The 24,913-nt window shown below is 40.4% G+C and overlaps 1 protein-coding gene and 1 non-coding gene across 4 annotated transcripts in view; both read left to right on the top strand.

The window, feature by feature from the left end:
* The window catches only part of SWAP70 (switching B cell complex subunit SWAP70), an 82,180-nt gene that overhangs the window by 4,748 nt on the left and 52,519 nt on the right, over positions 1–24,913 (top strand). For all 3 annotated transcript variants that reach the window (XM_021685299.1, XM_044919314.1, XM_021685300.2), the window contains exon 2: positions 22,997–23,137. In XM_021685299.1, the coding sequence (XP_021540974.1) occupies positions 22,997–23,137 (141 nt within the window). The remainder of the gene's footprint in view (positions 1–22,996; positions 23,138–24,913) is intronic.
* LOC123326338 lies at positions 22,764–22,955 on the top strand. Its single transcript, XR_006541042.1, has one exon. It is a non-coding gene; the product is annotated as a U2 spliceosomal RNA (small nuclear RNA).

Raw genomic sequence — 24,913 nt, 5'->3', positions numbered from 1 at the left:
GTTGATATTTCCTTTGGTGTTGTCCCAATAGCTTGATGAAGCCTCAGTAGTTCATTTTTGCTATTTTTAGATTCTTAAGAGTTAATACCATAATTGGTTTATTAAATACCAGACTAAATATCCAAAACAAGTGTTAAAGTTTATCACTTTGTAAAACTATATGGGCATTCTAAAATATTTTTGAATTTGCCTTTTTGAATTACCTTCACAATATTTGACACAACGAATGGATAATCACTAACTATGTAATGACACTTCATGTGTTAGATACTGTGCCCAATGCTAGGGGTGCTAGTAGAGATGGGGGGGGAAAAGGAAACAAATACAAATTTTTGCCTTCAAAGAGTTTAAATTTTGGTAGGCAAATTAAGAAAATAATTAACCATTAGAGATGGTTGGTTCTCTCTCTCTCTCAATTATATTACTCAGTTACCTTATCCTTAAGAAATGTAGTCTGGGGGCGCCTGGGTGGCTCAGTTGGTTAAGCGACTGTCTTCGGCTCAGGTCATGATCCTGGAGTCCCTGGATCGAGTCCCGCATCGGGCTCCCTGCTCGGCGGGGAGTCTGCTTCTCCCTCTCCCACTCCCTGTTTGTGTTCCCTCTCTCGCTGTGTCTTTCTCTGTCAAATAAATAAATAAAATCTTAAAAAAAAAAAAGAAATGTAGTCTGCTTCTCCCTCTGCCCCTCCCCCACCACTCGTGCGCTCGCGCGCGCGCTCTCTCTCTCTCTCTCTCTCCCTCTCTCAGTTGCTCTCTATCTCAAATAAATAAATAAGATCTTTAAGAAGAAAAAGAAAAGTAAGATCTGGTGGTTGAGATAAGAAATAAATATTGGATAGAGGATGTTGAGTGGGTTAGAAGATTAGGGGCCGGGCGCCTGGGTGGCTCAGTTGGTTAAGCGACTGCTTTTGGCTCAGGTCATGATCCCAGGGTCCTGGGATCGAGTCCCACATCAGGCTCCCGGGTCAGCGGGGAGCCTGCTTCTCCCTCTGACCCTCTCCTCTCTCATGCTGTTTCTCTCTGGCTCGCTCTCCAATAAATAAATAAATAAAATCTTAAAAAAAAAAAAAGAAGATTAGGGGCCATGAGATTTTAGAGGAAGAGGTGATTACCTTTTTTTTTTTTTAAAGATTTTATTTATTTATTTGACAGAGAGAGACACAGCAAGAGAGGGAACACAAGCAGGGGGAGTGGGAGAGGGAGAAGCAGGCTTCCCGCAGAGCAGGGAGCCCGATGCGGGGCTCGATCCCAGGCCCCTGGGATCATGACCTGAGCCAAAGGCAGTTGCTTAACAACTGAGCCACCCAGGTGCCCCAAGGTGATTACATTTTACTGGTGAGATTATTTCATGAAAAAAGCTTTGAAATGAACTCTGAAGACAGGATGTGATTATATAGAAATGCGGGAGAGAGAGGTAAGCCCGTTCTATTCATTCATTCATTGGATATTCCTTGGATGTTTGTTGACTGCTGTTAGCTCCAAGGCATCCCTGTGAACTCTTTGCGACAGACAGGAATTATCAGGCATTTATGGGGACTTCTCTGTAATTTATTTTGATTGCAGTATAGAATATAAGTGTGTGTGTGTGTGTGTGTGTGTGAATGTATATTTAAGAGAGAGTTATTGCTGGTGATAAAGCAATAGAAATAGATTGTGGTTAATGCATGGAAGACTTTGAGTACCAGGTTAATGAGGTAGGTGCCACAGAGCCTCCAAGTTTTCTGAGAAGTGATGGGCCATGATAAGAAGTGCACTTTAGGAAGTCACTTGGGCTGTAGCATGTGACCTGGGTTAGAGTGGATTGGGCATATTGGAATTAGGGAACAATTGTAGTAGCCCTAATGAGAGGTAATAGGGGCTGGAGGTGGTGAGGATGGACAAGTGGGGGATGGTGGGTGAAGGAATTTTGCTGTCTAGTAGCCTCGGCTCATGATTGGGTGTGAGGAGAAATGAAAAGGACAGAGTCAGAATTTCAACTGTGGATGACCAATGGATAGTAGTGGTTTTTAATAGAAACAGGAAAGTTACGAAAAGGAACTGTTAGAGAAGAAAGGAAAGTTAGCTTTGAACATGTATAGGGTTTTGTTTACTTTGTTTTGTTTTTGACGTCCTTGCTGGAGATGATGTCCTTGGCAAGGGTGGGGCTGTCAGTACAGGATCTGATTAGTTGAAACTTGGAAAAAAGAGAGGAATTAATTGATGGCCTTGGGGAATGACTAGAGTATGTGGTGAGAGGAAGAATAGAAGCTGAGGGACTGGAAACAAGAGTAAGAACCACTTTGGAGCAACACTGGAACTGAGGGAGAAGAGATTTCAAGGAAGACATAGTCTCTTATCTTTGAGAGTTATTATTATTATTGTTCTATACATATATTTTGGAGATTTTAAAGTAATGAGAGTGACTCTTCCCAGCTATAGCTTATAAACTACATATTTCTTCTCTAAAGAGAAGTTGTGAAAAGTTTGGAGTATTGGCATCATCTTGGGAATAAATTCATTTTTTTACTTTTAGGAGATTACTTTGTAGTACAGTACTCATTTAGATAGATGTGTTTGAGTCACTGCTATAAGTAGTAAATACTGGGGCACCCGGGTGGCTTAGTCGGTTAAATGTCTGCCTTTGCCTCAGGTCATGATCTCAGGGTCCTGGGATCCAGCCTTGCATTGGACTCCCTGCTCAGCGGGGAGTCTACTTCTCCCTTTCTCTCTGCCCCCCCCAACCCCCACTCTCTCTCAAATAAATAAATAAAATCTTTTAAAAAATTAGTAAATATTTTCTTCCAGGGTCTCCAATTTAGTACAAAAAAAGCTTATGTTTTATACCTAATTTTTATTAACTAATAAGCATATTTTTGAGTAAAACAAAAATTACTACCTCAGTAAATTCTGTAACTTGAAATCCAAAGAATAAATTAACAACATAAGTTAAGATATTATTTTGTTGTTGCAAACATAGACTTTCATTAAATTTATCAATAAGATAAAAATATAGAACACAGAATTGGAAAACCACTTGTGACTTGCATAAGCTACTATAGAGGCAAAATGTTGAGGTTGTTTAGTCACAGTGATGCTTCCTTGTTAAGACAACTGGGCATGAGGTCAATGTAGGTCAATATCTTCCTGACCCTCATTAATGTACCCTTTTCCTCCTCCCCAAGCCCCTGCTCCCGGTACCCTCCAAAAAAAGGGGAACCATCTCTGCCTCACTTTTCTTAACCTTGATTCTTTCTCCCTCTTCCTTCCGCATTCCCTGTGATCTCCCAGGCTTCTTCCTTGCATTTTGTGCACCCTCTGCAGGAGACCTTTCTTTGGCTCCACTTGTGTTTCTGGCTCCCCACCTGAGCTGCGGTTGTACAAGTCTTTACCCGCCACCACACTCAGCCTTTGTACCGCCCTATAAGTCATCAGCTGTATTAGTTTAACAAGGGGATTGTTAGAAGGCAACTCTATTGATTTGGTGTTACTCTGTTTTTCAGGCGGGATACAGAGGAACATTAAACTGAATTATTATTTTATTTTATTTTTAAATTTTGTTTATTTATTTATTTATTTATTTTTAAAGATCTTATTTATTTGACAGAGAGAGACACAATGAGAGAGGGAACACAAGCAGGGGGAGTGGGAGAGGGAGAAGCACGCTTCCCGCAGAGCAGGGAGCCTGATGCGGGGCTCGATCCTAGGACCCTGGGATCATGACCTGAGCTGAGGGCAGACGCTTAATGACTAAGCCACCGAGGCGCCCCAAATTTTATTTATTTTTTTAGAGATTTTTATTTGAGAAAGAGAGGGAGCACAGAGTGAGCAAGAGAGAGTACAAGTGGTGGGGGAGATGAAGAGCTAATGGGAGAAGCAGGCTCCCCGCTGATCAGGGAGCCAGATGCGGCTCGATCCCAGGACCCTGGGATCATGACCTGAGCTGAAGGCAGACACTTAAATGACTGAGCCACCCAGGTGCCCCTGAATTATTATTTTAAATTAAGCTTTTCCTAATTGTGTAGTGATTACTTGTCAGCTGCTGAAGTAGATATGGTGGGGAAGGAAATCTTCAGAAACACATTCTCTACTTGCTTTTAGACTTGTGTTTATGAATAGTCTTTCCTTAGAACAAACTATAAGACTATTTGTTTTGAATGCAATTTTACTTTTTTTAAAGGTTTTTTTTTTTTAAGATTTTATTTATTTATTTGACAGAGAGAGACACAGCGAGAGAGGGAACACGAGCAGAGGGAGTGGGAGAGGGAGAAGCGGGCTTCCCACGGAGCAGGGAGCCTGATGTGGGACTCCATCCCAGGACCCTGGGATCATGATCTGAGCCAAAGGCAGACGCTTAACGACTGAGCCACCCAGACATCCCTTGAATGCAATTTCAATATACACTCTAACTGATGTGAGATTAAAAACTACTGAGTGATTGATGGAAACATACGTATAGGAAGATGCTAGGTACATATAGATAGCTTGATAAGTATCATAGAGTTGAATGTTACAATTTTTTTCCACCCATTTTTTTCTTTCGTTTGGTTTTAGTTTTTATGCCCTTCTTTTGTCTGTGTGTGTGTTATTTTTTTTTAATTTTATTTTTAATTAATCTTTACACCCAATGTGGGCTTGAACTCACAATCCCAAGATCAAGAGTCATACACTCCACTGACTGAGCCAACCAGGTGCCCCTGGATATATATTTTTTTAATGAGGAACATTTGTGTGTGGATTCTATATGTTATGAAACCTTATTAATATGCCATCTAAAGCAGACTTTGTTATTTTTAGGTTTTGATGTAAATTTGCAGAAGTCAATGGAAATAGGTATAGGGGATATTATTTGAAGTAGAGGCAATAGTTATTTTCTTCTCTACTTACGTTTTATTTTTTTATTTTTAAAGATTTTTATTTATTTATTTGACACAGAGAGAGCGAGAGAGGAATATAAGCAGGGGGAGTGAGAGAGGGAGAAGCAGGCTTCCCGCAGAGCAGGGAGCCTGATGTGGGGCTTGATCCCAGGACCCTGGGATCATGACCTGAGCCGAAGGCAGACGCTTGATGACTGAGCCACCCAGGCGCCCCTCTACTTATGTTTTAAAATGATCTTCAGATGATTTAGAATTTCAGTGGTCTTGATGAAAGGTAATAAATCTCCATTGTTACTTAGAAGTACATGCAATTCCAGCCTGAAATCATAAAAGTCGTAGAAGAGAGCATAGGCAATAATTTCTCTGACATTGGCCTTAGCATTTTTCTAAATATGTCTCTTAAGGCAAGGGGAATAAAAGCAAAAATAAACAGTTGGGACTACATCAAAATAAAAAGCTTCTGCACAGCAAAGGAAACAATCAACAAAACTAAAACAGAGCCTACTGAATGGGAGAAGATAGTTGCAAATGCTGCATTTGATAAAGTGTTAGTATCCAAAATATGTAAAGAACTTATACAGCTCAACACCAAAAACCCCAAATAATTCAGTTAAAAAATGGGCAGAAGATATGAACAGACTTTTTTTTTAATAAAGATTTTATTTATTGAGATGCCTGGGTGGCTCAGTCATTAAGCGTCTGCCTTTGGCTCAGGTCATGATTCCAGGGATCAAGTCCCGCATGGGGCTTCTTCCTCAGCAGAGAACTTGCTTCTCCCTCTGCCTGCTGTTCCCCCTGCTTGTGCTCTATCTCTCCCTCTGATAAATAAATAAATAAAATCTTTAAGAAAATAAATAAAAAATTATTTATGTATTTGAGAGAGAAAGTGAGAGAGAGATCATGAACAGGGTGGTGGGGTAGAGGGAGAAGCCGACTCCCCGCTGAGCAGGGAGCCCAAAGTGGGGCTCGATCCCAGGACTCTGGGATCCTGACCTGAGCCGAAGGCAGATGCTTAACCGACTGAGCCACCCAGGCACCTGTGAACAGACATTTCCCCTAAGAAGACATCCAGGTGGCCAACAGACACATGAAAAGATGCTCAACGTTGCTTACCATTAGGGAAGTGCAAATTAAAACCACAAGGAGATAACACCTCATAGCTGTCAGAATGACTAAGATAAAGAACACAAGAAACACCAAGTGTTGGTGAGGATGTGGAAAAAAAGGAACCCTCATGCACTGTTGGTGGAAATGCAAACTGGTGCAGCCACTCTGGAAAATGGTATGGAGGTTTCTCAAAAAATTCAATATAGAATTACCATATGATCCAGTAACTTCATGACTGGGTATTTATGAAATATGAAAACACTAATTTGAAAGATATGTTCACCCCTCTGTTTATTGCAGCATTATTTATAACAACAAGATATGGAGGCAAGGGGGCAACTCAAGTGTCCATTGATAGATGAACGGATAAAGATGTGTTGTATACATACAATGGCATATTTTTTTTAAGATTTTTTATTTATTCATTTGAGGGAGAGAGCAAGCAAGAGCATGAGCATGGGGGAAGGGCAGAGGGAGAAGCAGGTTCTCTGCTGAGCAGGGAGCCCCATGCGGGACTCGATCCCAGGACCCTGGGATCATGACCCAAGCCGAAGGCAGACGCTCAACCACCTGAGCCACCCAGGTGCCCGTACATACAATGGAATATTACTCAGCCATGAAAAAGAGTGAAATCTTGTCATTTGCAACAGCATGGATGGATCTAGAGGGCATGATGCTAGGTGAAATAAGTCAGAGAAGGACAAATACCATATGATTTCACTCATGTGGAATTTAAGAAACAAAACAAATGAACAAAGAAAAAAAGAAAAAAAAAAAGACTTATATATAGAGAACAAACTGGTAGTCACCAGAAGGGAAGTTGTTGGTGGTGGGGGATGGGTGAAATAGGTAAGGGGGATTAAGAGTACATATATTGTGATGAGCACTGAGTAATGTATTCTTTTTAAAATTTTTATTATTATTATTTTTTAAAGATTTTATTTATTTGAGAGAGAGAATGAGATAGAGAGAGAACCTGAGAGGGGGGAGGGTCAGAGAGAGAAGCAGACTCCCCGCTGAGCAGGGAGCCCGATGTGGGACTCGATCCTGGGACTCCAGGATCATGACCTGAGCCGAAGGCAGTTGCCCAACCAACTGAGTCACCCAGGCGCCCCTAATATTTTATTTATTTATTTGATAGAGAACACAAGCAGGGGGAGCTGCAGAGAGAGAGGGAGAAGCAGGCTCCCCACTAGGCAGGGAGCCCGATGTGGGGCTCGATCCCAGGACCCTGGGATCATGACCTGAGCCAAAGGCAGATGCCCAACTGACTGAGCCACCCAGGCACCCCTCTTTTTTCTTTTTTTAAAAAGAATTTATTTGAGCGAGAGAATGAACGGGGGGGAGGGGTGGGAGGGACAGAGGGAGAGACAGAAGCAGACTTCCCAGTGAGCAGAGAGCCCAACACAAGACTCGATCTCAAGACTCTGGGATCATGACCTAACTGAGCCCCCAGGCGCCCCAGAGTAATGTATTCTTTTTTTTTTTTTTTTTTTAAAAGTTTTATTTATTTATTTGAGAGAGAGAATAGAGAGAGAGAGAGAGCACATGAGAGAGGGGAGGGTCAGAGGGAGAAGCAGACTCCCCGCTGAGCAGGGAGCCCGATGTGGGACTCGATCCCGGGACTCCAGGATCATGACCTGAGCCGAAGGCAGTCGCTTAACCAACTGAGCCACCCAGGCGCCCCAGAGTAATGTATTCTTGAATCACTATATGGTACACCTGAAACTAATATAACACTTTCTATTAATTATAGTGGAATTAAAATAACATAAAAATTTAAAAAAAGAAAAAAATACATGTAATTCCAAGAAGATAAGGTGATGAAGGCTATTATTTAAACACTTGTACATCAAAGAGAAATTTTGGAATAGTTCATATAAACGCATGGTATAGAATTCGTAAAGTTCGGTGTGCTTGGATGGCTCAGTTGGTTGGGCATCTGCCTTCGGCTCAGGTCATGATCCCAGGGTCCTGGGCTCAAGCCCCGTGTCAGGCTCCCTGTTCAGTGGGGAGTCTGCTCTCTCTCTCCCTCTGCCCCTCACCCCCGCCTCATGTTCTCTTGCTCTCTCTTGCTCAAATAAATTAAAAAAAAATTCGTAAAGTTCAAAAGGGCATTTACAGAAGTGAAAAGTTTTCTTCAAGCCCTGTGCCATACTATTTTCCTGCCCTGGAGGTAACCATTATTACTAGTTTGTTATGTTCCCTTCCAGAGATCAAAATGTGCCTTAAAATTAATACTCTTATTGTTTTAGTAAGTTGTCCTTTTAAATATAGCAAAATCTAGTGATATTTTTTGCAATCTTTATTATAACTTTGCAATTATGGTTGCAGTGCGAATTACATGTCACTCCTGGAAATGTCTTGAAATAAGCTTTTTGGCTGTGCACTTTTATCCTGTTGTTTTTAGAAACACAGGGTTTTGTTTTGTTTTAAATTGGGCCCTTCTGAAGTAAAAGAGAATCTAAGTGGAAAAAAATTGGGGGGAACAACATGGGTAGTTTGAATCTTTTTTCATTCTTCAATGATAGATTTTCAGCTAAATATCTTTTATTCTTTGCTTTGCAGTTTGGTTTGTGTATCTTATGAATATTATATGTTCTATTCCCATATATACAGTTAGCCTCAAGAATTTTTAACCTTACTGGTTACAAAAGTAATTGAGCCTGGCCAGTGTGTCAGTTAAAAATACAGTAGTCCGCACTTATCTGCATTTTTGAATTTCACAGTTTCAGTTACCTGCAGTCATATGTGGTCTGGAAGCAGATGATGCTCCTTCTGACATATCGTCAGAAGTTCAGTAATAGGGGCGCCTGGGTGGCTCAGTCGTTAAGTGTCTGCCTTCGGCTCAGGTCAGTGATCCCAGGGTCCTGGGATCGAGCCCCGCATCGGGCTCCCTGCTCTGCGGGAGGCCTGCTTCTCCCTCTCCCACTCCCCTTGCTTGTGTTTCCTCTCTTGCTGTGTGTCTCTCTCTCAAATAAATAAATAAAATCTTTAAAAAAAAAAAAGTAGTAGCTTAACAATATGTCACAGTGCCTACATCATTCACTTCACTTCATCTCATCACGTAGACCTTTTATTGTCTCTTATAATTACAGGAGGGGTGAATATAGTACAGTATTTTGAGAGAGAGATACTATATTCACATAACTTTTCTTACAGTATGTTATAATTAATCTATTTTAGTACTAGTTAATCTTTTTACTGTGCCTAATTTATAAATTAAACTTGATCATAGATATGTATGTATCGGAAAAAAAAAAACTATCTAGGGTTCAGTACTATCCAGTAGGGTTTCAGGCATCCACTTGGAATATGTCCCTTGCATAAGCAGGACAACTGTATAAAGGAAGCAAGTTGCAGTAAAGGGCTTTTATCGTGTTAAACACAACGTAAAAATATGATTAATTTTTGTGAACTTGGCATGTATAGTATTTTTCCCTAGTCTTTTTTTTTAAGGTTTTGAACTTCATTTTTTTAAAAGATTTTATTTATTTGACAGACAGAGAGAGAGCACAAGTAGGCAGAGTGGCAGGCAGAGGGAGAGGGAGAAGCAGGCTCTCCCCCAAGCAGGGAGCCCTATGCACGGCTCGATCCCAGGACCCTGGGATCATGACTTGAGCCGAAGGCAGATGCTTAACCAACTGAGCCACCCAGGTGCCCCTTTTCCCCTAATCTTTAGTGTTAGGTTTCTATGAACTCTGTGGTAAAAGTTGTTTCTTTTGAGGAACTAAAAAATCTAATTAAAAAATGGGATTAGGGGATTGGAATCATGAATGAGCCTGTAAATGTCTTTGTAAATATTTTTTATATTTCGCCAAAACAAAATAGTAAAGACAGCTGTCCAAATAAAGAATTTGTAGGAGACATTTAAAAATCTTAAAATGGTAATAATGGATTCTGGGTTATTTCCTTTCTTCATTCCTTATTTGCTAACAGCTTTTCAGTGAAATGAGTTGGAAGTTTTGGCGTTTTTTTGAAATAACACATAAACTTCTGCTTTATTGAAGGTAATATACAAACTGTGAGGCACTGTATGTGTGTGTGTCCCTCCATCTTAAGAGCCAGTGTGCATTTCTAATCTTATGACTCAGAGTTCTTAACCTTCTTGGTCTCCATTTTGTATTTCCTTTTGGGTCTCACTGTAGTCCTGAGGTATGTAGTACCTGGAAGCTAGAGACAGAAGAGGCTTTGTGTGACCTTTTCTCACTTACTCCATTTGCCATCACAGACAGGACCAGTTCTGAATTACTGGCTATGTTCTCATTCCCTCCCAACACGAGGGTTATTATGTAGTTCCCTCAGTGGATAATTAGTACATTGGAACTCAAGGTATTCCAACTTCCCTCTGTAGTCTTTCTTATGTGTGTCCCTGGTCCTGTCCTACAGCATAAGTCTAAGGTAGCCCTTTGTCTCAGCTTCCTTTATCTTCCCCAGGGATTCATTTCATGAATCTATTTTTCTGCTTTGCTTTCTGCTTTATTTCCTTCTTCTCATGATACCTTCAGGTTCCTTTTTTTTTTTTTAATTCAAAATCTGTGTTTACTTGAAACTGCAATTCTCAGCAATTAATTAACTGTGGAAAGGTATTTAGGAGTAAATCTGCATATAGTTGAATTTCATAAATGAAGAGATACTGTGATTAGGGAGAGATTTCTGTAGTATTGGAAAAACTAATTTTTTCATCTTAGGATTCTTCTGTGCCTTCTATACCTTTTGCTTCCTTAGGAATACCTTTGTTTGGTAATCAAGTATATTTGCTCTGGACCAGGAGGGTGGTATATGTGAGCATGGTGTACCAGCCGTGCTCCAACACGTGCTGAACAGTGTTGGAGGTACGATATTTCATTGCATAAGCAGCTCTGGGAAGATGGAGCATTATCTGCCTTGCCAGGCGGCACATCCCCATCAATTCTTTCAGCTCCTAGGGTGATGGATGTGGGGTTACATTTTCTTTTTTTCTTTTTTTTTTTAAAGATTAAAAAAAATTTTTTTTTTATTTGAGACACAGAGAGAGAACACAAGAGGGGGTAGGGTGAGAGGGAGAAGCAGACTCCCTGCTGAGCAGGGAGCCCGATGCGGGACTCGATCCCAGGACTCCAGGATCATGACCTGAGCCGAAGGCAGTCGCTTAACCAACTGAGCTACCCAGGCGCCCGGGGGTTACATTTTTGATGCTTCTGTTCCTGTACAGAATAGATGGTTAACATATATTTGTTGACTGACTACATTAGAGCCAGTAATTCAGAACTGGTCCTATAAAGAGCGGACGTTACTAAAACTTTTTGGGAATTTATGACAAAGGTAGAGTTTTGAGATTATTCTGAGGATGTGGGTGTGGTAATTAGAGGTGAGAGGCTGGAGATGGGGAGACCAATTGGGGAGCATCTGTGAAAGTTGATGAGTCAGTTGATCAGTGCTGGACTGGGATGGTGGCAGTGGGAATCAAACAGATATGTTCCCTACCCTTATAGAGCTTTAGTCTTCTTTTTTTTAAAGATTTCACTTATTTATTTGACAGACACAGCGAGAGAGGGAACACAAGCAGGGGGAGTGGGAGAGGGAGAAGCGGGCCTCCTGCCGAGCAGGGAGCCTGTTGCGGTGCTCAATCCGGGACACTGGGATCATGACCTGAGCCGAAGGCAGACACTCAACGACTGAGCCACCCAGGCACCCTGAGCTTTAGTCTTGTGAATGAGACAGACCCAGCAAGCTATCAATTCAAATATAGGGAGATAAAGAAAGTATACATTTCACCTAAGGCTTGTGGGATCTATTCATAACACTTGCCTGTAATGAATTATTTTATTGTTGGCTGCAATATAGTGATTTTTAAGATAATTTCTATCATTTTTGTCCATTTATTAATTGTCATTCTTGTGTAAAGATGAGTGTTCATTTTCTAACTCTTTAAACTTTCACCAAAAAAAAAAAAAAGTGCTGGGCACACAGAGGAGGGGAACCTGTCTAGCCTATGGGGAGGATTGGAGGAGTTAGGTCAGAGAATACTTCTAGAGGAAGAGACATTTGTCACTGACCTTAAGGGATGTGTCAAACTCGTCTATAAGAACATATATGATGAAAGATACAGAAAATAAATCCCTTGGGAAAACAGGAAAAAGTGTCAGGAAAGAGCACTAGTTGGGGAGTCAGGAGACCTGTCTGTGCTCTGATACTTATGTAGCCATGGGAAGTCATTTCTTGCTGGGCTTCAGTTTCCTCATTTGTAAAATGTGGAGTACCAGATGAGGTCTTTGAGGGTTAGCCTTCTAATTTAACTATATTGGCTTGATGTGTTTACCACAGTCATATCCTGTTGAGTGTTTGCTCTGCAGCAGCTCTTTGTTAGAGTCTCAGAAGGGAGAATGGGACCTGCTACTGAGGACAGGGAGCCCCTGTTTCCCCAGCATTACATTCTCTGGTTAACCATAAGCTGAAAGAGCAGCTCGTTCAGTGGAGAGAGGAGTTGACATTGGGGGTGCTGAATTAGACTTAGCTGTAGGACAAACTATAAGTAAAAGAGGTACAAGAAGAGGAGAGTTCACGATTTTGTTGTTAAAGGAATGATGGTACCAAAGTTAGCATCAGGGTGGGAAGCCTGTTTTGAGGAAAAAGGTAATGAATTCTTCTTTGGGTTTTTTTGGATGTGAGGCAAATTGATGTAGAAATCTCTAGAATTAGGGATATAAATCAGAGTTCAGTTGAGGGGAAAAGACCAGAGGAGGATCTGAAAGTTATTAGAATAGAGGTAACTTAACATTGTCAGAATAAAAGCACTTTTGAAGAAGAGAATAAGGAGAAAGAAGAATTCAGGGCTGAAAATTGAGCTTTGGTAGAAGTGCCTTTGTGGGATCACCTTCGTCACCCCTCATTCTTCTAAGGAGAAGAACAAAAATAAGTCTAAGAGGAGGGGGATGATCCAGACTGCCAAATGCCAGCAACTTGGGAGAATGACTTGTTCAGAAGGTATCTGTCCCACATTGGGTTCTCCGGGAAGCAGATGGTGAGACAGAGTTGGGAGTGCAAAAGGGCTATTGAGAAGAAACACCTATGAAAAAAAAAAAAAAGAGGAAGCAGGATTGGGAAAAGGAGCTGTTAGATTGTGATACCGACTTGACAAAACTAGGAGCAAATGATACCACCATCTTGCTCAGTCATTGACTGAGGACCCTGAATCAGCTAACTACAGTCCTTGTAGCTGGGCAGCATTTCCTTTCTTGAGGGATCTGAGTGGTACATCTCTGCGTCTGCTACAGAATCCTTTTGAAAAAGCAATTTCGTGAGATTGATAGGGATGGGAGCCATATTATGGAGACCATAAGGAGACAGAGTGGTCAGAAGAGGGGGCAGCAAAGATAAACCTCAGATTTGTGATCTTTATCATCACTTTGGGTGTATACTGTGGCTTCAGATTTTCTTTTGGAGTAGAGTGTACTAAATTGAACTACCTAATTTTTCTTTCTTCTGTTACAGAGTTCTATCTCACACTTGTTAATTCTTACTGAGTCCCTTCCTCAAAAATCTCTACTCGAATTTTGAGGAACTGGATTGCTTTTCTAGACCTCAGTTCAGATGAGTTACGTCTGCTAGTTCTGGTGGTGTGAATAACTAATGGAGGCATTGGTTTTTACTCTAAAAGTGATCTGAATTAGAGATTCCAGTTAAACAAAAATTCTCTCCAGTGGAATATAGTGGTAATACAGTGAAGTAAATTCAAGACCTAGATCTAGATAAAGATGATGGAGAAGCAAACTAAATTAAAGAGAGAGATAAGAAAATTCTTAAATAGGGCTCATTTAGCAAACATTTGTTGAACATCAGGCACTTTATTAGGTTTTGGTATGACACAGTTGGATAAAATGTAGACCTTCCCTTTATGGAACTTACAAAGTAGTGGGAGAGATAGGTGCAGACACTTATTGGAGTTAAATCTTTTTATACATGATTTATCTTCTTAAAGACATTTGTTTATGCTATAGTCCAGTGGGAGACTGGAACATAAGGAAGTTGTCCCAGATTGGGAGACTTTGTTGCCCATCGTGTGGCTTCTTCAGGAGGCATGGCAAAGCACAGTTCTTTGTGGATGACTGAACTGAGTTAGTTTCATCCACTCTATATTCTTACAGTGATCTCTTCATATTTTGTAATTTCATTGGTGTTCTCCAGCTGGAACCCCCAGACATATTTAATTTTTAAATTTTCCATAAATATAAACCTTCACTTTTTCTGATTATAAAGATAATACATAGAATATTTAAACAACGCATTGAAGTATAGAGGCAAAGGTAAAAGTACCCAAAATTCCACCACCAAGGGCGGATGCAGTTAACTTTTCAGTGAATGTCTTTCTAACATCTTTTCTCTCTTCCACCCCTTTTCCTCCCTCTCCTTGCTCTGTACACATACACATATGCATGCACACAGTTGTATATACACAAACATATATATCCTTTTATATAAATGGGACTGTATTTCATATGCTTTTATAATCTTTTTTTTTTTAAGATTTTATTTACTTGACAGAAAGAGAGAGAGATAAGAAGCAGGGGAGGCAGGAGAGGGAGAAGCAGACTCCCAACTGAGCAGGGAGCCTGATGTGGGGCTCGATCCCAGGACTGTGGGATCATGACCTGAGTCAAAGGCAGACGCTTAACCGACTGAGCCACCCAGGTGCCTCTGTAACCTATTTTCTTAAAGAGGTATTAGGGTCATCTTTCCATATCACTGCTCATAGATACAGACAACATTCTTAATAATGGCTATGAACTATTTCACTGTGTTGATGCACCATGTTTTATTTAACCATTTTCCTATTCTTAGATATTTGAGACGTTTAGATGTTTTCAGCCAGGGATGCTGCTAAACATCCTGTAATGCATAGGACGCACCTCCCCCTGCTTGCTAAACAAAGAATTATCTGGTCTAGGGGCGCCTGGGCTGCTCAGTCAGTTAAGTGTCTGACTCTTGGTCTCAGCTCAGGTCTTGATCTCAGGGTCATGAGTTCAAGCCTGTGTTGGGCTCTATGCTGGGCATGGAGTCTATTTAAAAAAAAAAAAGAATTATCTGGTCCAAAATGTCAGTAGTGATGGAGAAAACCTTCTCTATTCCTTCTCCAGTGTTGGGTGGTGGCTATCTTCACTCCCCTATATCTGTTCAAACATCAGGTATTGTTACTCAAGGAAAAAGAAACCGCTCTTTTAGTTTGCATTATTTTGATTACTGGTGAGGTTAAGCATCTTTTTCTATATTTATTAGCCATCAGTTTCTTTTACAAATTTCCCATTTATGTCCATTGTCCATTTTTTTAATTAGGTTCTCATCTTTAATTTAGAAGAGTAATTTGAATATTGGAGCTATCAGCCTTTTTTTGTTTCTTTGTGGTATCTCTTTTTAAAGGGAAATTTAAAAAAATTTTGTCGTCAAATTTATTGATATTTTCTGTTTGATTTCTGAAGAGGGCTAAGTTGATTAATTGCCTGAAATAACTTATTAAAGGTGGTCATTTAGAATGAAATCCAGTGGCATTTACTGTAGGTAGTTTAATGGCATATAGTCTGTAGACAACATCACAACAGGTGGTTTTGAGTTAGATATCCTGCCTTAATCTGTCCTTAAGTGTTACACTCCTACTAGTAGTCTCTGTGAAACATATGGAATACAACTATTAGGCAGGGTTCCCTCCCTTGCTGAGCTGCAGCTAGGTATTTGAGATACTGGCATATGAAACAATTCATTTAAATGCTGAGTAGGAGTTCAGTGGACAGGAGGGCCAGTAAAGGTTTCCTAGAGTTTATGGAGAATGACCCAGTCTTGAAGGATGTAACTAGGCAGAAGGGAATGTTTCTGGCACCCCATTGTTGTGGGACAGGCAGATAGGAGACTTGGGTTCTCATCCCTGTTTTGTTACTAATCAGTGTTTGACTTAGGCCAAGTCTCAGGCCCCAGTCTTTTTATCTGTGAAATAGGAGACAGGAGTAGGATATTTCCTAAGATTGTTGTCGTTAAAATATTACAGTTTTAATGTTAAAAGAGAATTTTTAGAAAGAATTCCTTCAGCATTTATTGAAAGCCTTCTGCCTCCTGGGTAGCATGTGAGGTACTGTGGGAGTGCCAGGATAGATAAGACATGGGCCTTTCAGAAATTTACGATCTTGGGAGAGAAAAATCGTTTGTGGTAGTGTAAAATAGAAAGTACAGAGTGCTTGGGAAATGCAGAGTGAGGAAGGGCCATCTTGATTTTGGGTGGTGGAGGCTTCTGAAGGGGATAGCATTTATGGTGGGTAGAAATGGAGGTGTAGGGGTGGTTGGAGCAAAGGCCTGGAGGGAGGGGGTGTGGTACAGGGTTTGTGTGTGGTGCAGTGAGTGAACTTGTTTGGTGGGATTTGTATGGTTGGTACAGAGGGGTAGGAAGAAATGCTAGAAAGCTAAAGAGGGCCTGACCTGTTGAGTGATTTCAATACAGGGCTGAGATACTTACTTGGTTTTTACTTCTGTAGGCTTTGGATGAATTTTAGATGCGGGAATAATGTGTTATAAGCGGCACTTTAAGATTAGTTTGGTAAGGGGTGCCTGGGTGGCTCTGTCGTTTAAGCGTCGCCTTTGGCTCAGGTCATGATCCCAGGGTCCTGGGATCGAGCCCCGCATCGGGCTCCCTGCTCGGCGGGGAGCCTGCTTCTCCCTCTCCCTCTGCCTGCTGCTCTGCCTACTTGTGTTCTCTCTCTGTCAAATGAATAAATAAATAAAATCTTAAAAACAAAAAGATTAATTTAGTAAAAGTGTCTAGGATGGTGATTGCATTTAGGGACTAAGTCAACATTGACTTGGAGATTTCTGAGGCTGAATACAATGAAGATAATTTAAGAGAAAGCAAGTGAGACTTAAACAGTGATAAGCAGGATGAAAGGATATTGCCAGGAAAGGGAAAATGACTCTATGTGGTAAGGGGCAGGACTTCTATTAAGACAATGCTCTTAAGGCAGGGCATAATACTGGTAGGAAATTGGTCATTCTGGTTCATTGTTAGGAAGAGTTTTCTGGTAATTCGCCATTAGCTTGAAATTTTATAAATCAGGCAGGAATTTTCATGTGTTTTTTTTTTTTTAAAGATTGCTTATTATGAATTATAATTCTATAATTGTGTTGGTTCAGATAAGCTTGTTGGAATAGAGATCCCCACCCCCCTTTTCTTCAGTGTTGAAGTTGCCCATTACGCACATCCTGTAAAGGGAAACTGTGTGACTTGTTGGGGGGGGGGGTGGGGCACATTTCAGAGAACCTTTATAATCGCTAAATCTTTGGGAGGGAGGAGGGTAAACATTATGCACTCATGTGTGTTAAAACACTGATTAGTCGTTTATCATCCTTGATTTTGTTTTCATGATAGTTGGAGTAAAGTGCTTAAAAAGGGTAAATGGCAAACCACTGAACAGGAACAGACCAACGAACAGGGCTCATGCAGCTAATTAGTCATCTCTTGTCAGCAAAGACCCTGCAGAGGCAATAGTAGATAGTTATGAAAGAACTGGAGACATGGGTTGTTGGCATGGATATGGATCTTTTATTGTAGTAACAATAGTTTATTCTTCAAATCAGGGGAATGAGAGCAAAGTTGCTTAGGCAATCATGTGGGCGCTAAAAGAATGGCCTTTGGAGGAGCAGACATTTGAAGTGGGATACATTCAACTTTTTTGAGAAACTTGCAAACATTCTGATTAGAGTGATTCAGGGGCAGTCCTTATACAAATCAAGCACTTGCAGGCCTCTCCTCCTGATTGCTTTTGTCCTGATCTGCTTTCCAGCTTCCTCATCTGGAGAGACTAGCGCCTCTTGGAACTGGTTCCCCCAAAGGTGGGTGCTAGGAGATGGGGGCTCCCTGAGAGAGAGAATGGTCCCAGAGTTCTAGGCATATGTAGTTCTTTGCCCCTGGATTTAACTCGGCTCCACAAAATAGTGCCAGCTATCTTACTGGGTCCTGGAGTACTGTCTAGGTAGGGCTAGGGAAGCACCAAGCCATCACTGCACCTTATCTACAACGTGCATGCATCGCCATAGGGTCATAGGGCTCTCTGTTCTTCCAGAAAGAGAGGGAAAGTGGCAAATGTGGAAAGGGCATCAGAGCAGGAGGCTTGAGTTCTAGTCCCAGTTTCACTACACATAAAATTCTGTGATTTGAGGCACATCTCCTAATCTCTGACTCAGCCTCTTCATCTGTAAAATAGCAATAATACCTACTTTTCCCAGGGGTGAGACTAAAACCAACTAATGGATGATGCAAGTCTACTCTAAAAAGCATAAACTACTGTACAAGCATATAGAGTGTTTACTTCTTGTTAATAGTTTATATTCTGTCCTTCAAGATTTTGGTTTCTTTATACATTTTATTTTTTATTAAAAAAATTGAGATAATGTTTAGGCTTTTAAAAATTGCTGATAAATTTTTTTTTTAAGATTTTATTTATTTATTTGAGAGAGAAAGAGAGGGAGCACAAGAGCAGGGGCAGGAGAAGCAGACTCCACTGAGCAGGGAGCCCAATGCAGGGCTCGATCCCAGGTACCCTGAGATCATGACCTGAGCCGAAGGCAGATGCTTAACAGACTGAGCCACCCAGGTGCACCCCCCCCACCTTTTAAAAAGATTTTATTTATTTATGCTGATAAAAATTTTTGAAAAGTTTTAAAGATAGCACACTTTTTTTTTAAAGATTTTATTTATTTATTTGAGAGAGAGAATGAGAGACAGAGAGCACGAGAGGGAAGAGGGTCAGAGGGAGAAGCAGACCCCCCGCTGAGCAGGGAGCCCGATGTGGGACTCGATCCCGGGACTCCAGGATCATGACCTGAGCCGAAGGCAGTCGCTTAATCAACTGAGCCACCCAGGCGCCCCAATAGCACACTTTTTTTTAATCTCTTTTAGTAACAAAATCTTTTCAGTTATCTATTATTCAGTTTTTTTGTTTGATGAAGACTTCCCTATTCTAGGCCATATTAACAATGAAAAAAGCTGAATTTATGATCGAATTATAGCTCTTGCTGAATTCATAAAATGAGTTTGGGTTGACAGTTAAGGATTGGGCTTTAAAAAATTTTTTTTTAGAAGGAGTTTTTAACACCTTATTCTGCAGTGAGGATGCTGAGACTGAGCAAATAGGTAGCAAAACATTAAACCATTATAAAATGGTAAGTGGCAAACCACTGAACAGGAACAGACTGCATGAGCAGGGCTGGCACTCAGATCTCCTCTAGGGTCCTTATTACTATTAAGTGTTGTCTCCCTCACAGTTTGTTTAAATAAATAAAGATAAAGGCGGTTAAGAAAATTGTCATTGAGTTCAGCTATTCCTCTCTTTAACACAAATGCTGTTTAATTGTCCAAGTCTAGAGTTCAAATCTAAATCTTCTTGGATCAATGAATTGAACTAAGCACCTACACATACAAAGAGCATTGTTGACTTTAGAGAACTAAAACCATGATGTTTCTTTTTTTTCCTTTTTTTAAAGATTTTATTTATTTGACAGAGAGAGACACAGTGAGAGAGGGAACACAAGCAGGGGGAGTGGGAGAGGAGAAGCAGGCTCCCCGAGGAACAGGGAGCCTGATGTGGGGCTCGATCCCAGGACCCTGGGATCATGACCTGAGCCGAAGGCAGACGCTTAACGACTGAGCCACCCAGGTGCCCCCATGATGTTTCTTATTACTAGAGAGTGTTGGACCAGGGATTACAAAACCTGAATTCTAGTCTCAGTTCTGCTAAGTAAATTAGTTAAAAAAAACGAAACAAATTTTATCTCTTTGCGCGAGTACTCACCATCTATAAGATGAGTATGACAATATGGCATCCAAAGCCCCTTCCAGGACTTTAGTTGGCAGATCTATGAAACCTGAAGGTAGAGAAAGAGGGGTGTGGGAGAGATTGGTGTCTCCTTTTTGTACCCTGAGGAGTTTGCATTAATCAGCTACATTTCTCATGTTATTCCCCTATCTGAAAGCCTGCCAATTGCCCTTTCCTGTCCAAAAAGCCCTCCTTATTTTAAGGCCTAGGTTACATTTCACTTCCTCTATGAAGTCACTTTAACACACATTGTTTCTCTTTTCTGAACTCATTGATTGTCCTTACATCTCACTCATCTGTTAATCACGGTACATTCCTGTGGAATATGCCTTCCTCTTATACCTATCTCTAGAGAGTAGATTAATGTAAAACAAAAAATAGAGACTTTGAAGATAAATTGATTTAGCTGTGTGATCTTAGGTCAGCCCCTTTTTAAAAATACATGTTTAATTTTTTAAATAGGTAGAACATTTTTGAATAGGTAAAATTTTTTTCAAACTTAAGAAAAAGGGGAGGTGCAGTGAAAAGTGTACCTCAGGTCTACCACCAAGGTAATCTTTCCCCTACTGTTATTAGTTTCTTATATAATCTGCTAGAGTTTTTAAGAAATAAAACCTTTATTTATTTATTTATTTTTAAGATTTATTTATTTGTCAGAGAGAGAGAGAGCATGCACAAGCAGGGGGAGTGGCAGGCAGAGGGAGAAGCAGACTCCCTGCTGATCAAGGAGCCCAATGTGGGGTTTGATCCCAGGACCCTGGGATCATGATCTGAGCCGAAGGCAGAGGCTTAACGACTGAGCCCCCCAGATGCCCCTCTGCTAGAGTTTCTTATTTTTTCTTTCTTTCTTTCTTTTTTTTTTTTTAAAGATTTTATTTATTTGACAGAGAGAGACATAGCGAGAGAGGGAACACAAGCAGGGGGAGTGGGAGAGGGAGAAGCAGGCTTCCTGCGGAGAAGGGAGCCTGATGTGGTGCTCGATCCCAGGACCCTGGGATCATTACCTGAGCTGGCGGCAGACACTTAACGACTGAGCCACCCGGGTGCCCTCTTTCTTTTTCTTTTATATAAAAGATGGCACACTAAACAATCTTAAGCGTATTGCTTTTTTCACTTAACTTATCTTGGAGATCTTTTCAGACCACCACACAGTGAGCTTCCTTATTGTTCTTAATGTTTTATGAATGCATCATAATTTAACCAGTGGTTAGGAATTTTTAGTTGATTAAAGTCCTAAATGATTTCAGATTTGAATGACCTTTGAGCCTTAGCTGAGAAAATTGCTCCTTATTTCTCCAAACTCATATTTCTATAGTACATTACAGGTTTTAAGCACTTTACGTTCTTGCAGTTGATCCTCACAAAACCTCTTTGGAAGAAGATAATTACTCCATAAGTTGTACTAGGTAAATAGAGAAAGGAAATATCTATTTAGGTTTTTGCCGACTGTGGTGCAGGATTCTTCAGCAAGAGCTCTACCACGCTCTTTTCATGTGCTCTGCTATTGGCAAATAGAGATTTTGCTTGAGAAACACAGCCTGCTTTGTAGGGGCTGATAAAAGTCTTCATTACTTCATTTATAACCATTTGTGAATTTACTTCCTTTACTTTACTTACTTCCTTAAAACCAGTAGAGCATGTAGAAAAGGATCTCCACATAAATGAAGCTTTGAGAAACAAAACAAATATAAAGAGAAGATATGCAAATATTCTTTTTATAGGTTACTTTTTTTAATCTTAAAAAAATCCTAACTGAAGTGTGTATATGCAGGAAAAAGTGGCATTGAAAGTTTCATTGAGATGAATGTGGTTCTTCAAGTGATTAAATGTGTAGGGCTGAGAAAAGTAGGGAGTATTTTAACCTGGGATTTAACATCTGGTAAGATTCTCTTAAAGCAAGTACAGCCTGAGCTATGTAATTGACCTGTTTAGAATGCACAAATGAAATGGGAGGGGTTTAAGTTTTACTCTAAAATTTTCATTTAATATAAAATGAGATTAGTACTCACAGACCCCCCAGACTGCTAATTGAACTGCCTGAGTGTTAAAGTATGCACTCAGGTTATGCCAAAACCAGTAATGCTTTATATACGGAATGCAAATCTGAGATATTTTTGCAATTAATTTTTCTCCTTTTTCTAAACCAGGCCCTTGATTTCTTTTCTGCTTTTATGTTTATGTTCTTTTAGATTCATGCTGAAAACTTAGCCCAGTATCCTAGAATTTTAGAGATATTTGGACACTTAGAGATTGCTAATTAGTATTTGGTACCTTTGTATATTAACTTGGCCCTTTGTATTGAACCAAGTGAGAACACCGGAGCCCAGAGAGGTGTGATTGGCCCTGGTCAGTCACTTTGTCCAGAACCTTCGGCTGCAGCTGCCCAGTTCCATGTTCTTTCCCTTACAGCTCTAACTGACTGACACTGCTCTACTTGGGGAGAAGTTTAATTTTGAAAACATCCTCTTGGTACTTCACCACTTTTTTCTTTCTAATGTGGGCCAAGTAATAAAAAATTGTAAGGAATATTATAGTCACAGATACTTAAGCATTTTTTTTAAGTATAGTTGACACACGGTGTACATTAGCTTCAGGTGTACAACATAGTGATTCAACTTCTCTATACGTTATGCTGTGCTCACCACAAGGATAGCTACCGTCTGTCACCAGACAGTGTTATTGCAGTCTCATGGACTGAGTTCCCTATGTCGTTCCCTTTATTCCTGTGTAGAGTCACAGATCTTGCATGGAGCCAGCTCATTGTAGGCATGTAAAAGAGACTTGTTTGAAGTGAATCAGAACTGGGGAGGGACTGAGGTAACAACCAAGTGAGGAGCAGGCAGCCAAGTAGTACTCACCCCATATTTGTTAGCTTATTCTCCATCTTTCTCTCCCTAGGGCAGGGAGCAGCCAGTTGTGTTCAGACAGTGAAGCTGCCATGTGTTGGTGAGCGGATGCCTTTAAACTACTTTCTTATTGCTTCTCGGCCTTTTGGCTAAGATCAAGTGTAGTATCTGTTCTTATCAGTTTAGTATCTGATACGTCCTCTATCTGAGGACAATATAGTAAATGGATTTTTGGAGCCGGGAGATGGAATAGGAGCTTGCTCCGTCCACTCCGCGCATCGACCTGGTTATTGCAGTACTTCCAGGAATGGTGCACCCCCAATTAAAAAAAAATAAAATAAACTACTTTCTTTCCCCCTTAGGTCCTTTCCCATAACCTGTGCACGGTGCTGAAGGTTCCACATGACCCTGTTGCCCTTGAAGAGCACTTCAGGGATGATGATGAGGGGCCCGTCTCCAATCAGGGCTACATGCCGTATTTAAACAAGTTCATTTTGGAAAAGGTATGCTTCTAATGTCTTCTTGCTTACAGCGTTGTTTGATTTGCACATTTCAAGTGGACCCCAGAGCCCCTTGCTGGTGAGTTCACTAAGGAGTTCAGGTGTGAGGCATCAGGAGGATAAATCAGAAAGGAAAGAAAGAGGGGCGCCTGGGTGGCTCAGATGGTTAAGCGTCTGCCTTCGGCTCAGGTCATGATCCCGGGGTCCTGGGATCGAGTCCCGCATCGGGCTCCCTGCTAGGCAGGGAGCCTGCTTCTCCCTCTGCCTCTGCCTCTCTCTCTCTCTCTCTGACTTTCATGAATAAATAAATAAAACATTAAAAAAAAAAAGATTAAAGAAAGGAAAAAAAGAAATGGGAGACTGACATTTCCTATTTCTTCCTCTTCTCCACAGTCTTCTAAAACTTGGTTTGGTATTTTACAACTTGGCTCATTTTTTGAAATTAAGAGCTGTATTTTGTATTAGTCTATAATGTCTTCTCAGAGTGCTTTTTTTTTTCTTTTTAAATTCTGTTCCACATGTACTGGCAATGATTGTTAAAGCATGGGTATGTTAGGGTAAGATGTGAATACCAAAGGTGATGTTAATTATCTTTACTAAATAGCTGTTGTACAGCAAAGTTTTCATCATGGACTTTTCAGGGTATCACTCAGATGCTTCCTCTGGGGTATATTATGAGTAAAGATGCTGCAAAAACCTATTTTGTGTTTGGAAGCCAAATATAACCTATTGGCATTGCTGCCATGTTCAGTTTCTCTTTTGGTTTGGATAACTAAAAATTGACACAAGAAGGTGTTGAATTTAATGTACTTCTATTTCTTTTTAGGAGAAAATAATCTAAACTGATGGCGCCTTCAAATAATTTAAAAAATTGGTCATTAAAAATTATGAAAGTGGGGCGCCTGGGTGGCTCAGTTGGTTAAGCGACTGCCTTCGGCTCAGGTCATGATCCTGGAGTCCCGGGATCGAGTCCCACATCAGGCTCCCTGCTCAGCAGGGAGTCTGCTTCTCCCTCTGACCCTCCTCCCTCTCATGCTCTCTGTCTCTCTCTCATTGTCTCTCTCGCAAATAAATAAAATCTTAAAAAAAAATTATGAAAGTTTGCATATGCTTATTAAATAGGCAATTAATACAAAAATAGATGAAATAAAAAGTGAATGTCTCTTTACTCTTCTAGTCTCACTCTCTAGGAGTAACCACTCTTAACAGTTTGGTGAATATCTTTGCAGATCTTTTTAAATGTGTACATGCAGACACACCTCTACATAATACATAGTGTTTTGTTTCCATATTAAGATCATGCTATATATAAAGTTCTTCAAATTGTTTTTTTAACCGAGTGATATATTGGTGTCATTTTTCCATTTTGTGTACACTTAGTTTAGATATGAAAGTAATCATATATTCACATGAATGGCTGAGAAATTCCTGCTTTTGCCTATTTCTAACACCAAGCATGAAACTTTTGGGTATATTTTAAAAATGCCTTTCAAAAGTGACAATGATAATACTTTAAAATTAAAAGTAAAATACATTTAGGGGCACCTGGCTGGCTAAGTCAGAGGAGCATGTGACTCTTGATCTTGGGGTTGTGGGTTTGAGCCCCACGTTGGGTGTAGAGATGACTTATATAAATAAGCTTAAAAAAACATTTAAAAACTATATTATTCCATCACCTAAATACCACCACAACTATTTACATACTTTTTTCTATGGATTCTTTGGATTTTTATTGCTGTATATGTATACATTTTTTTTATAGTTTAGTGTCTTTGTAAT

The sequence above is a fragment of the Neomonachus schauinslandi genome, chromosome 11, assembly GCF_002201575.2.
Source record: "Neomonachus schauinslandi chromosome 11, ASM220157v2, whole genome shotgun sequence".
Taxonomy (NCBI): Eukaryota; Metazoa; Chordata; class Mammalia; order Carnivora; family Phocidae; genus Neomonachus; species Neomonachus schauinslandi.
The sequence above is the reverse complement of the archived record's forward strand: the minus strand, read 5'-3'. Positions and strand labels throughout refer to the sequence as shown.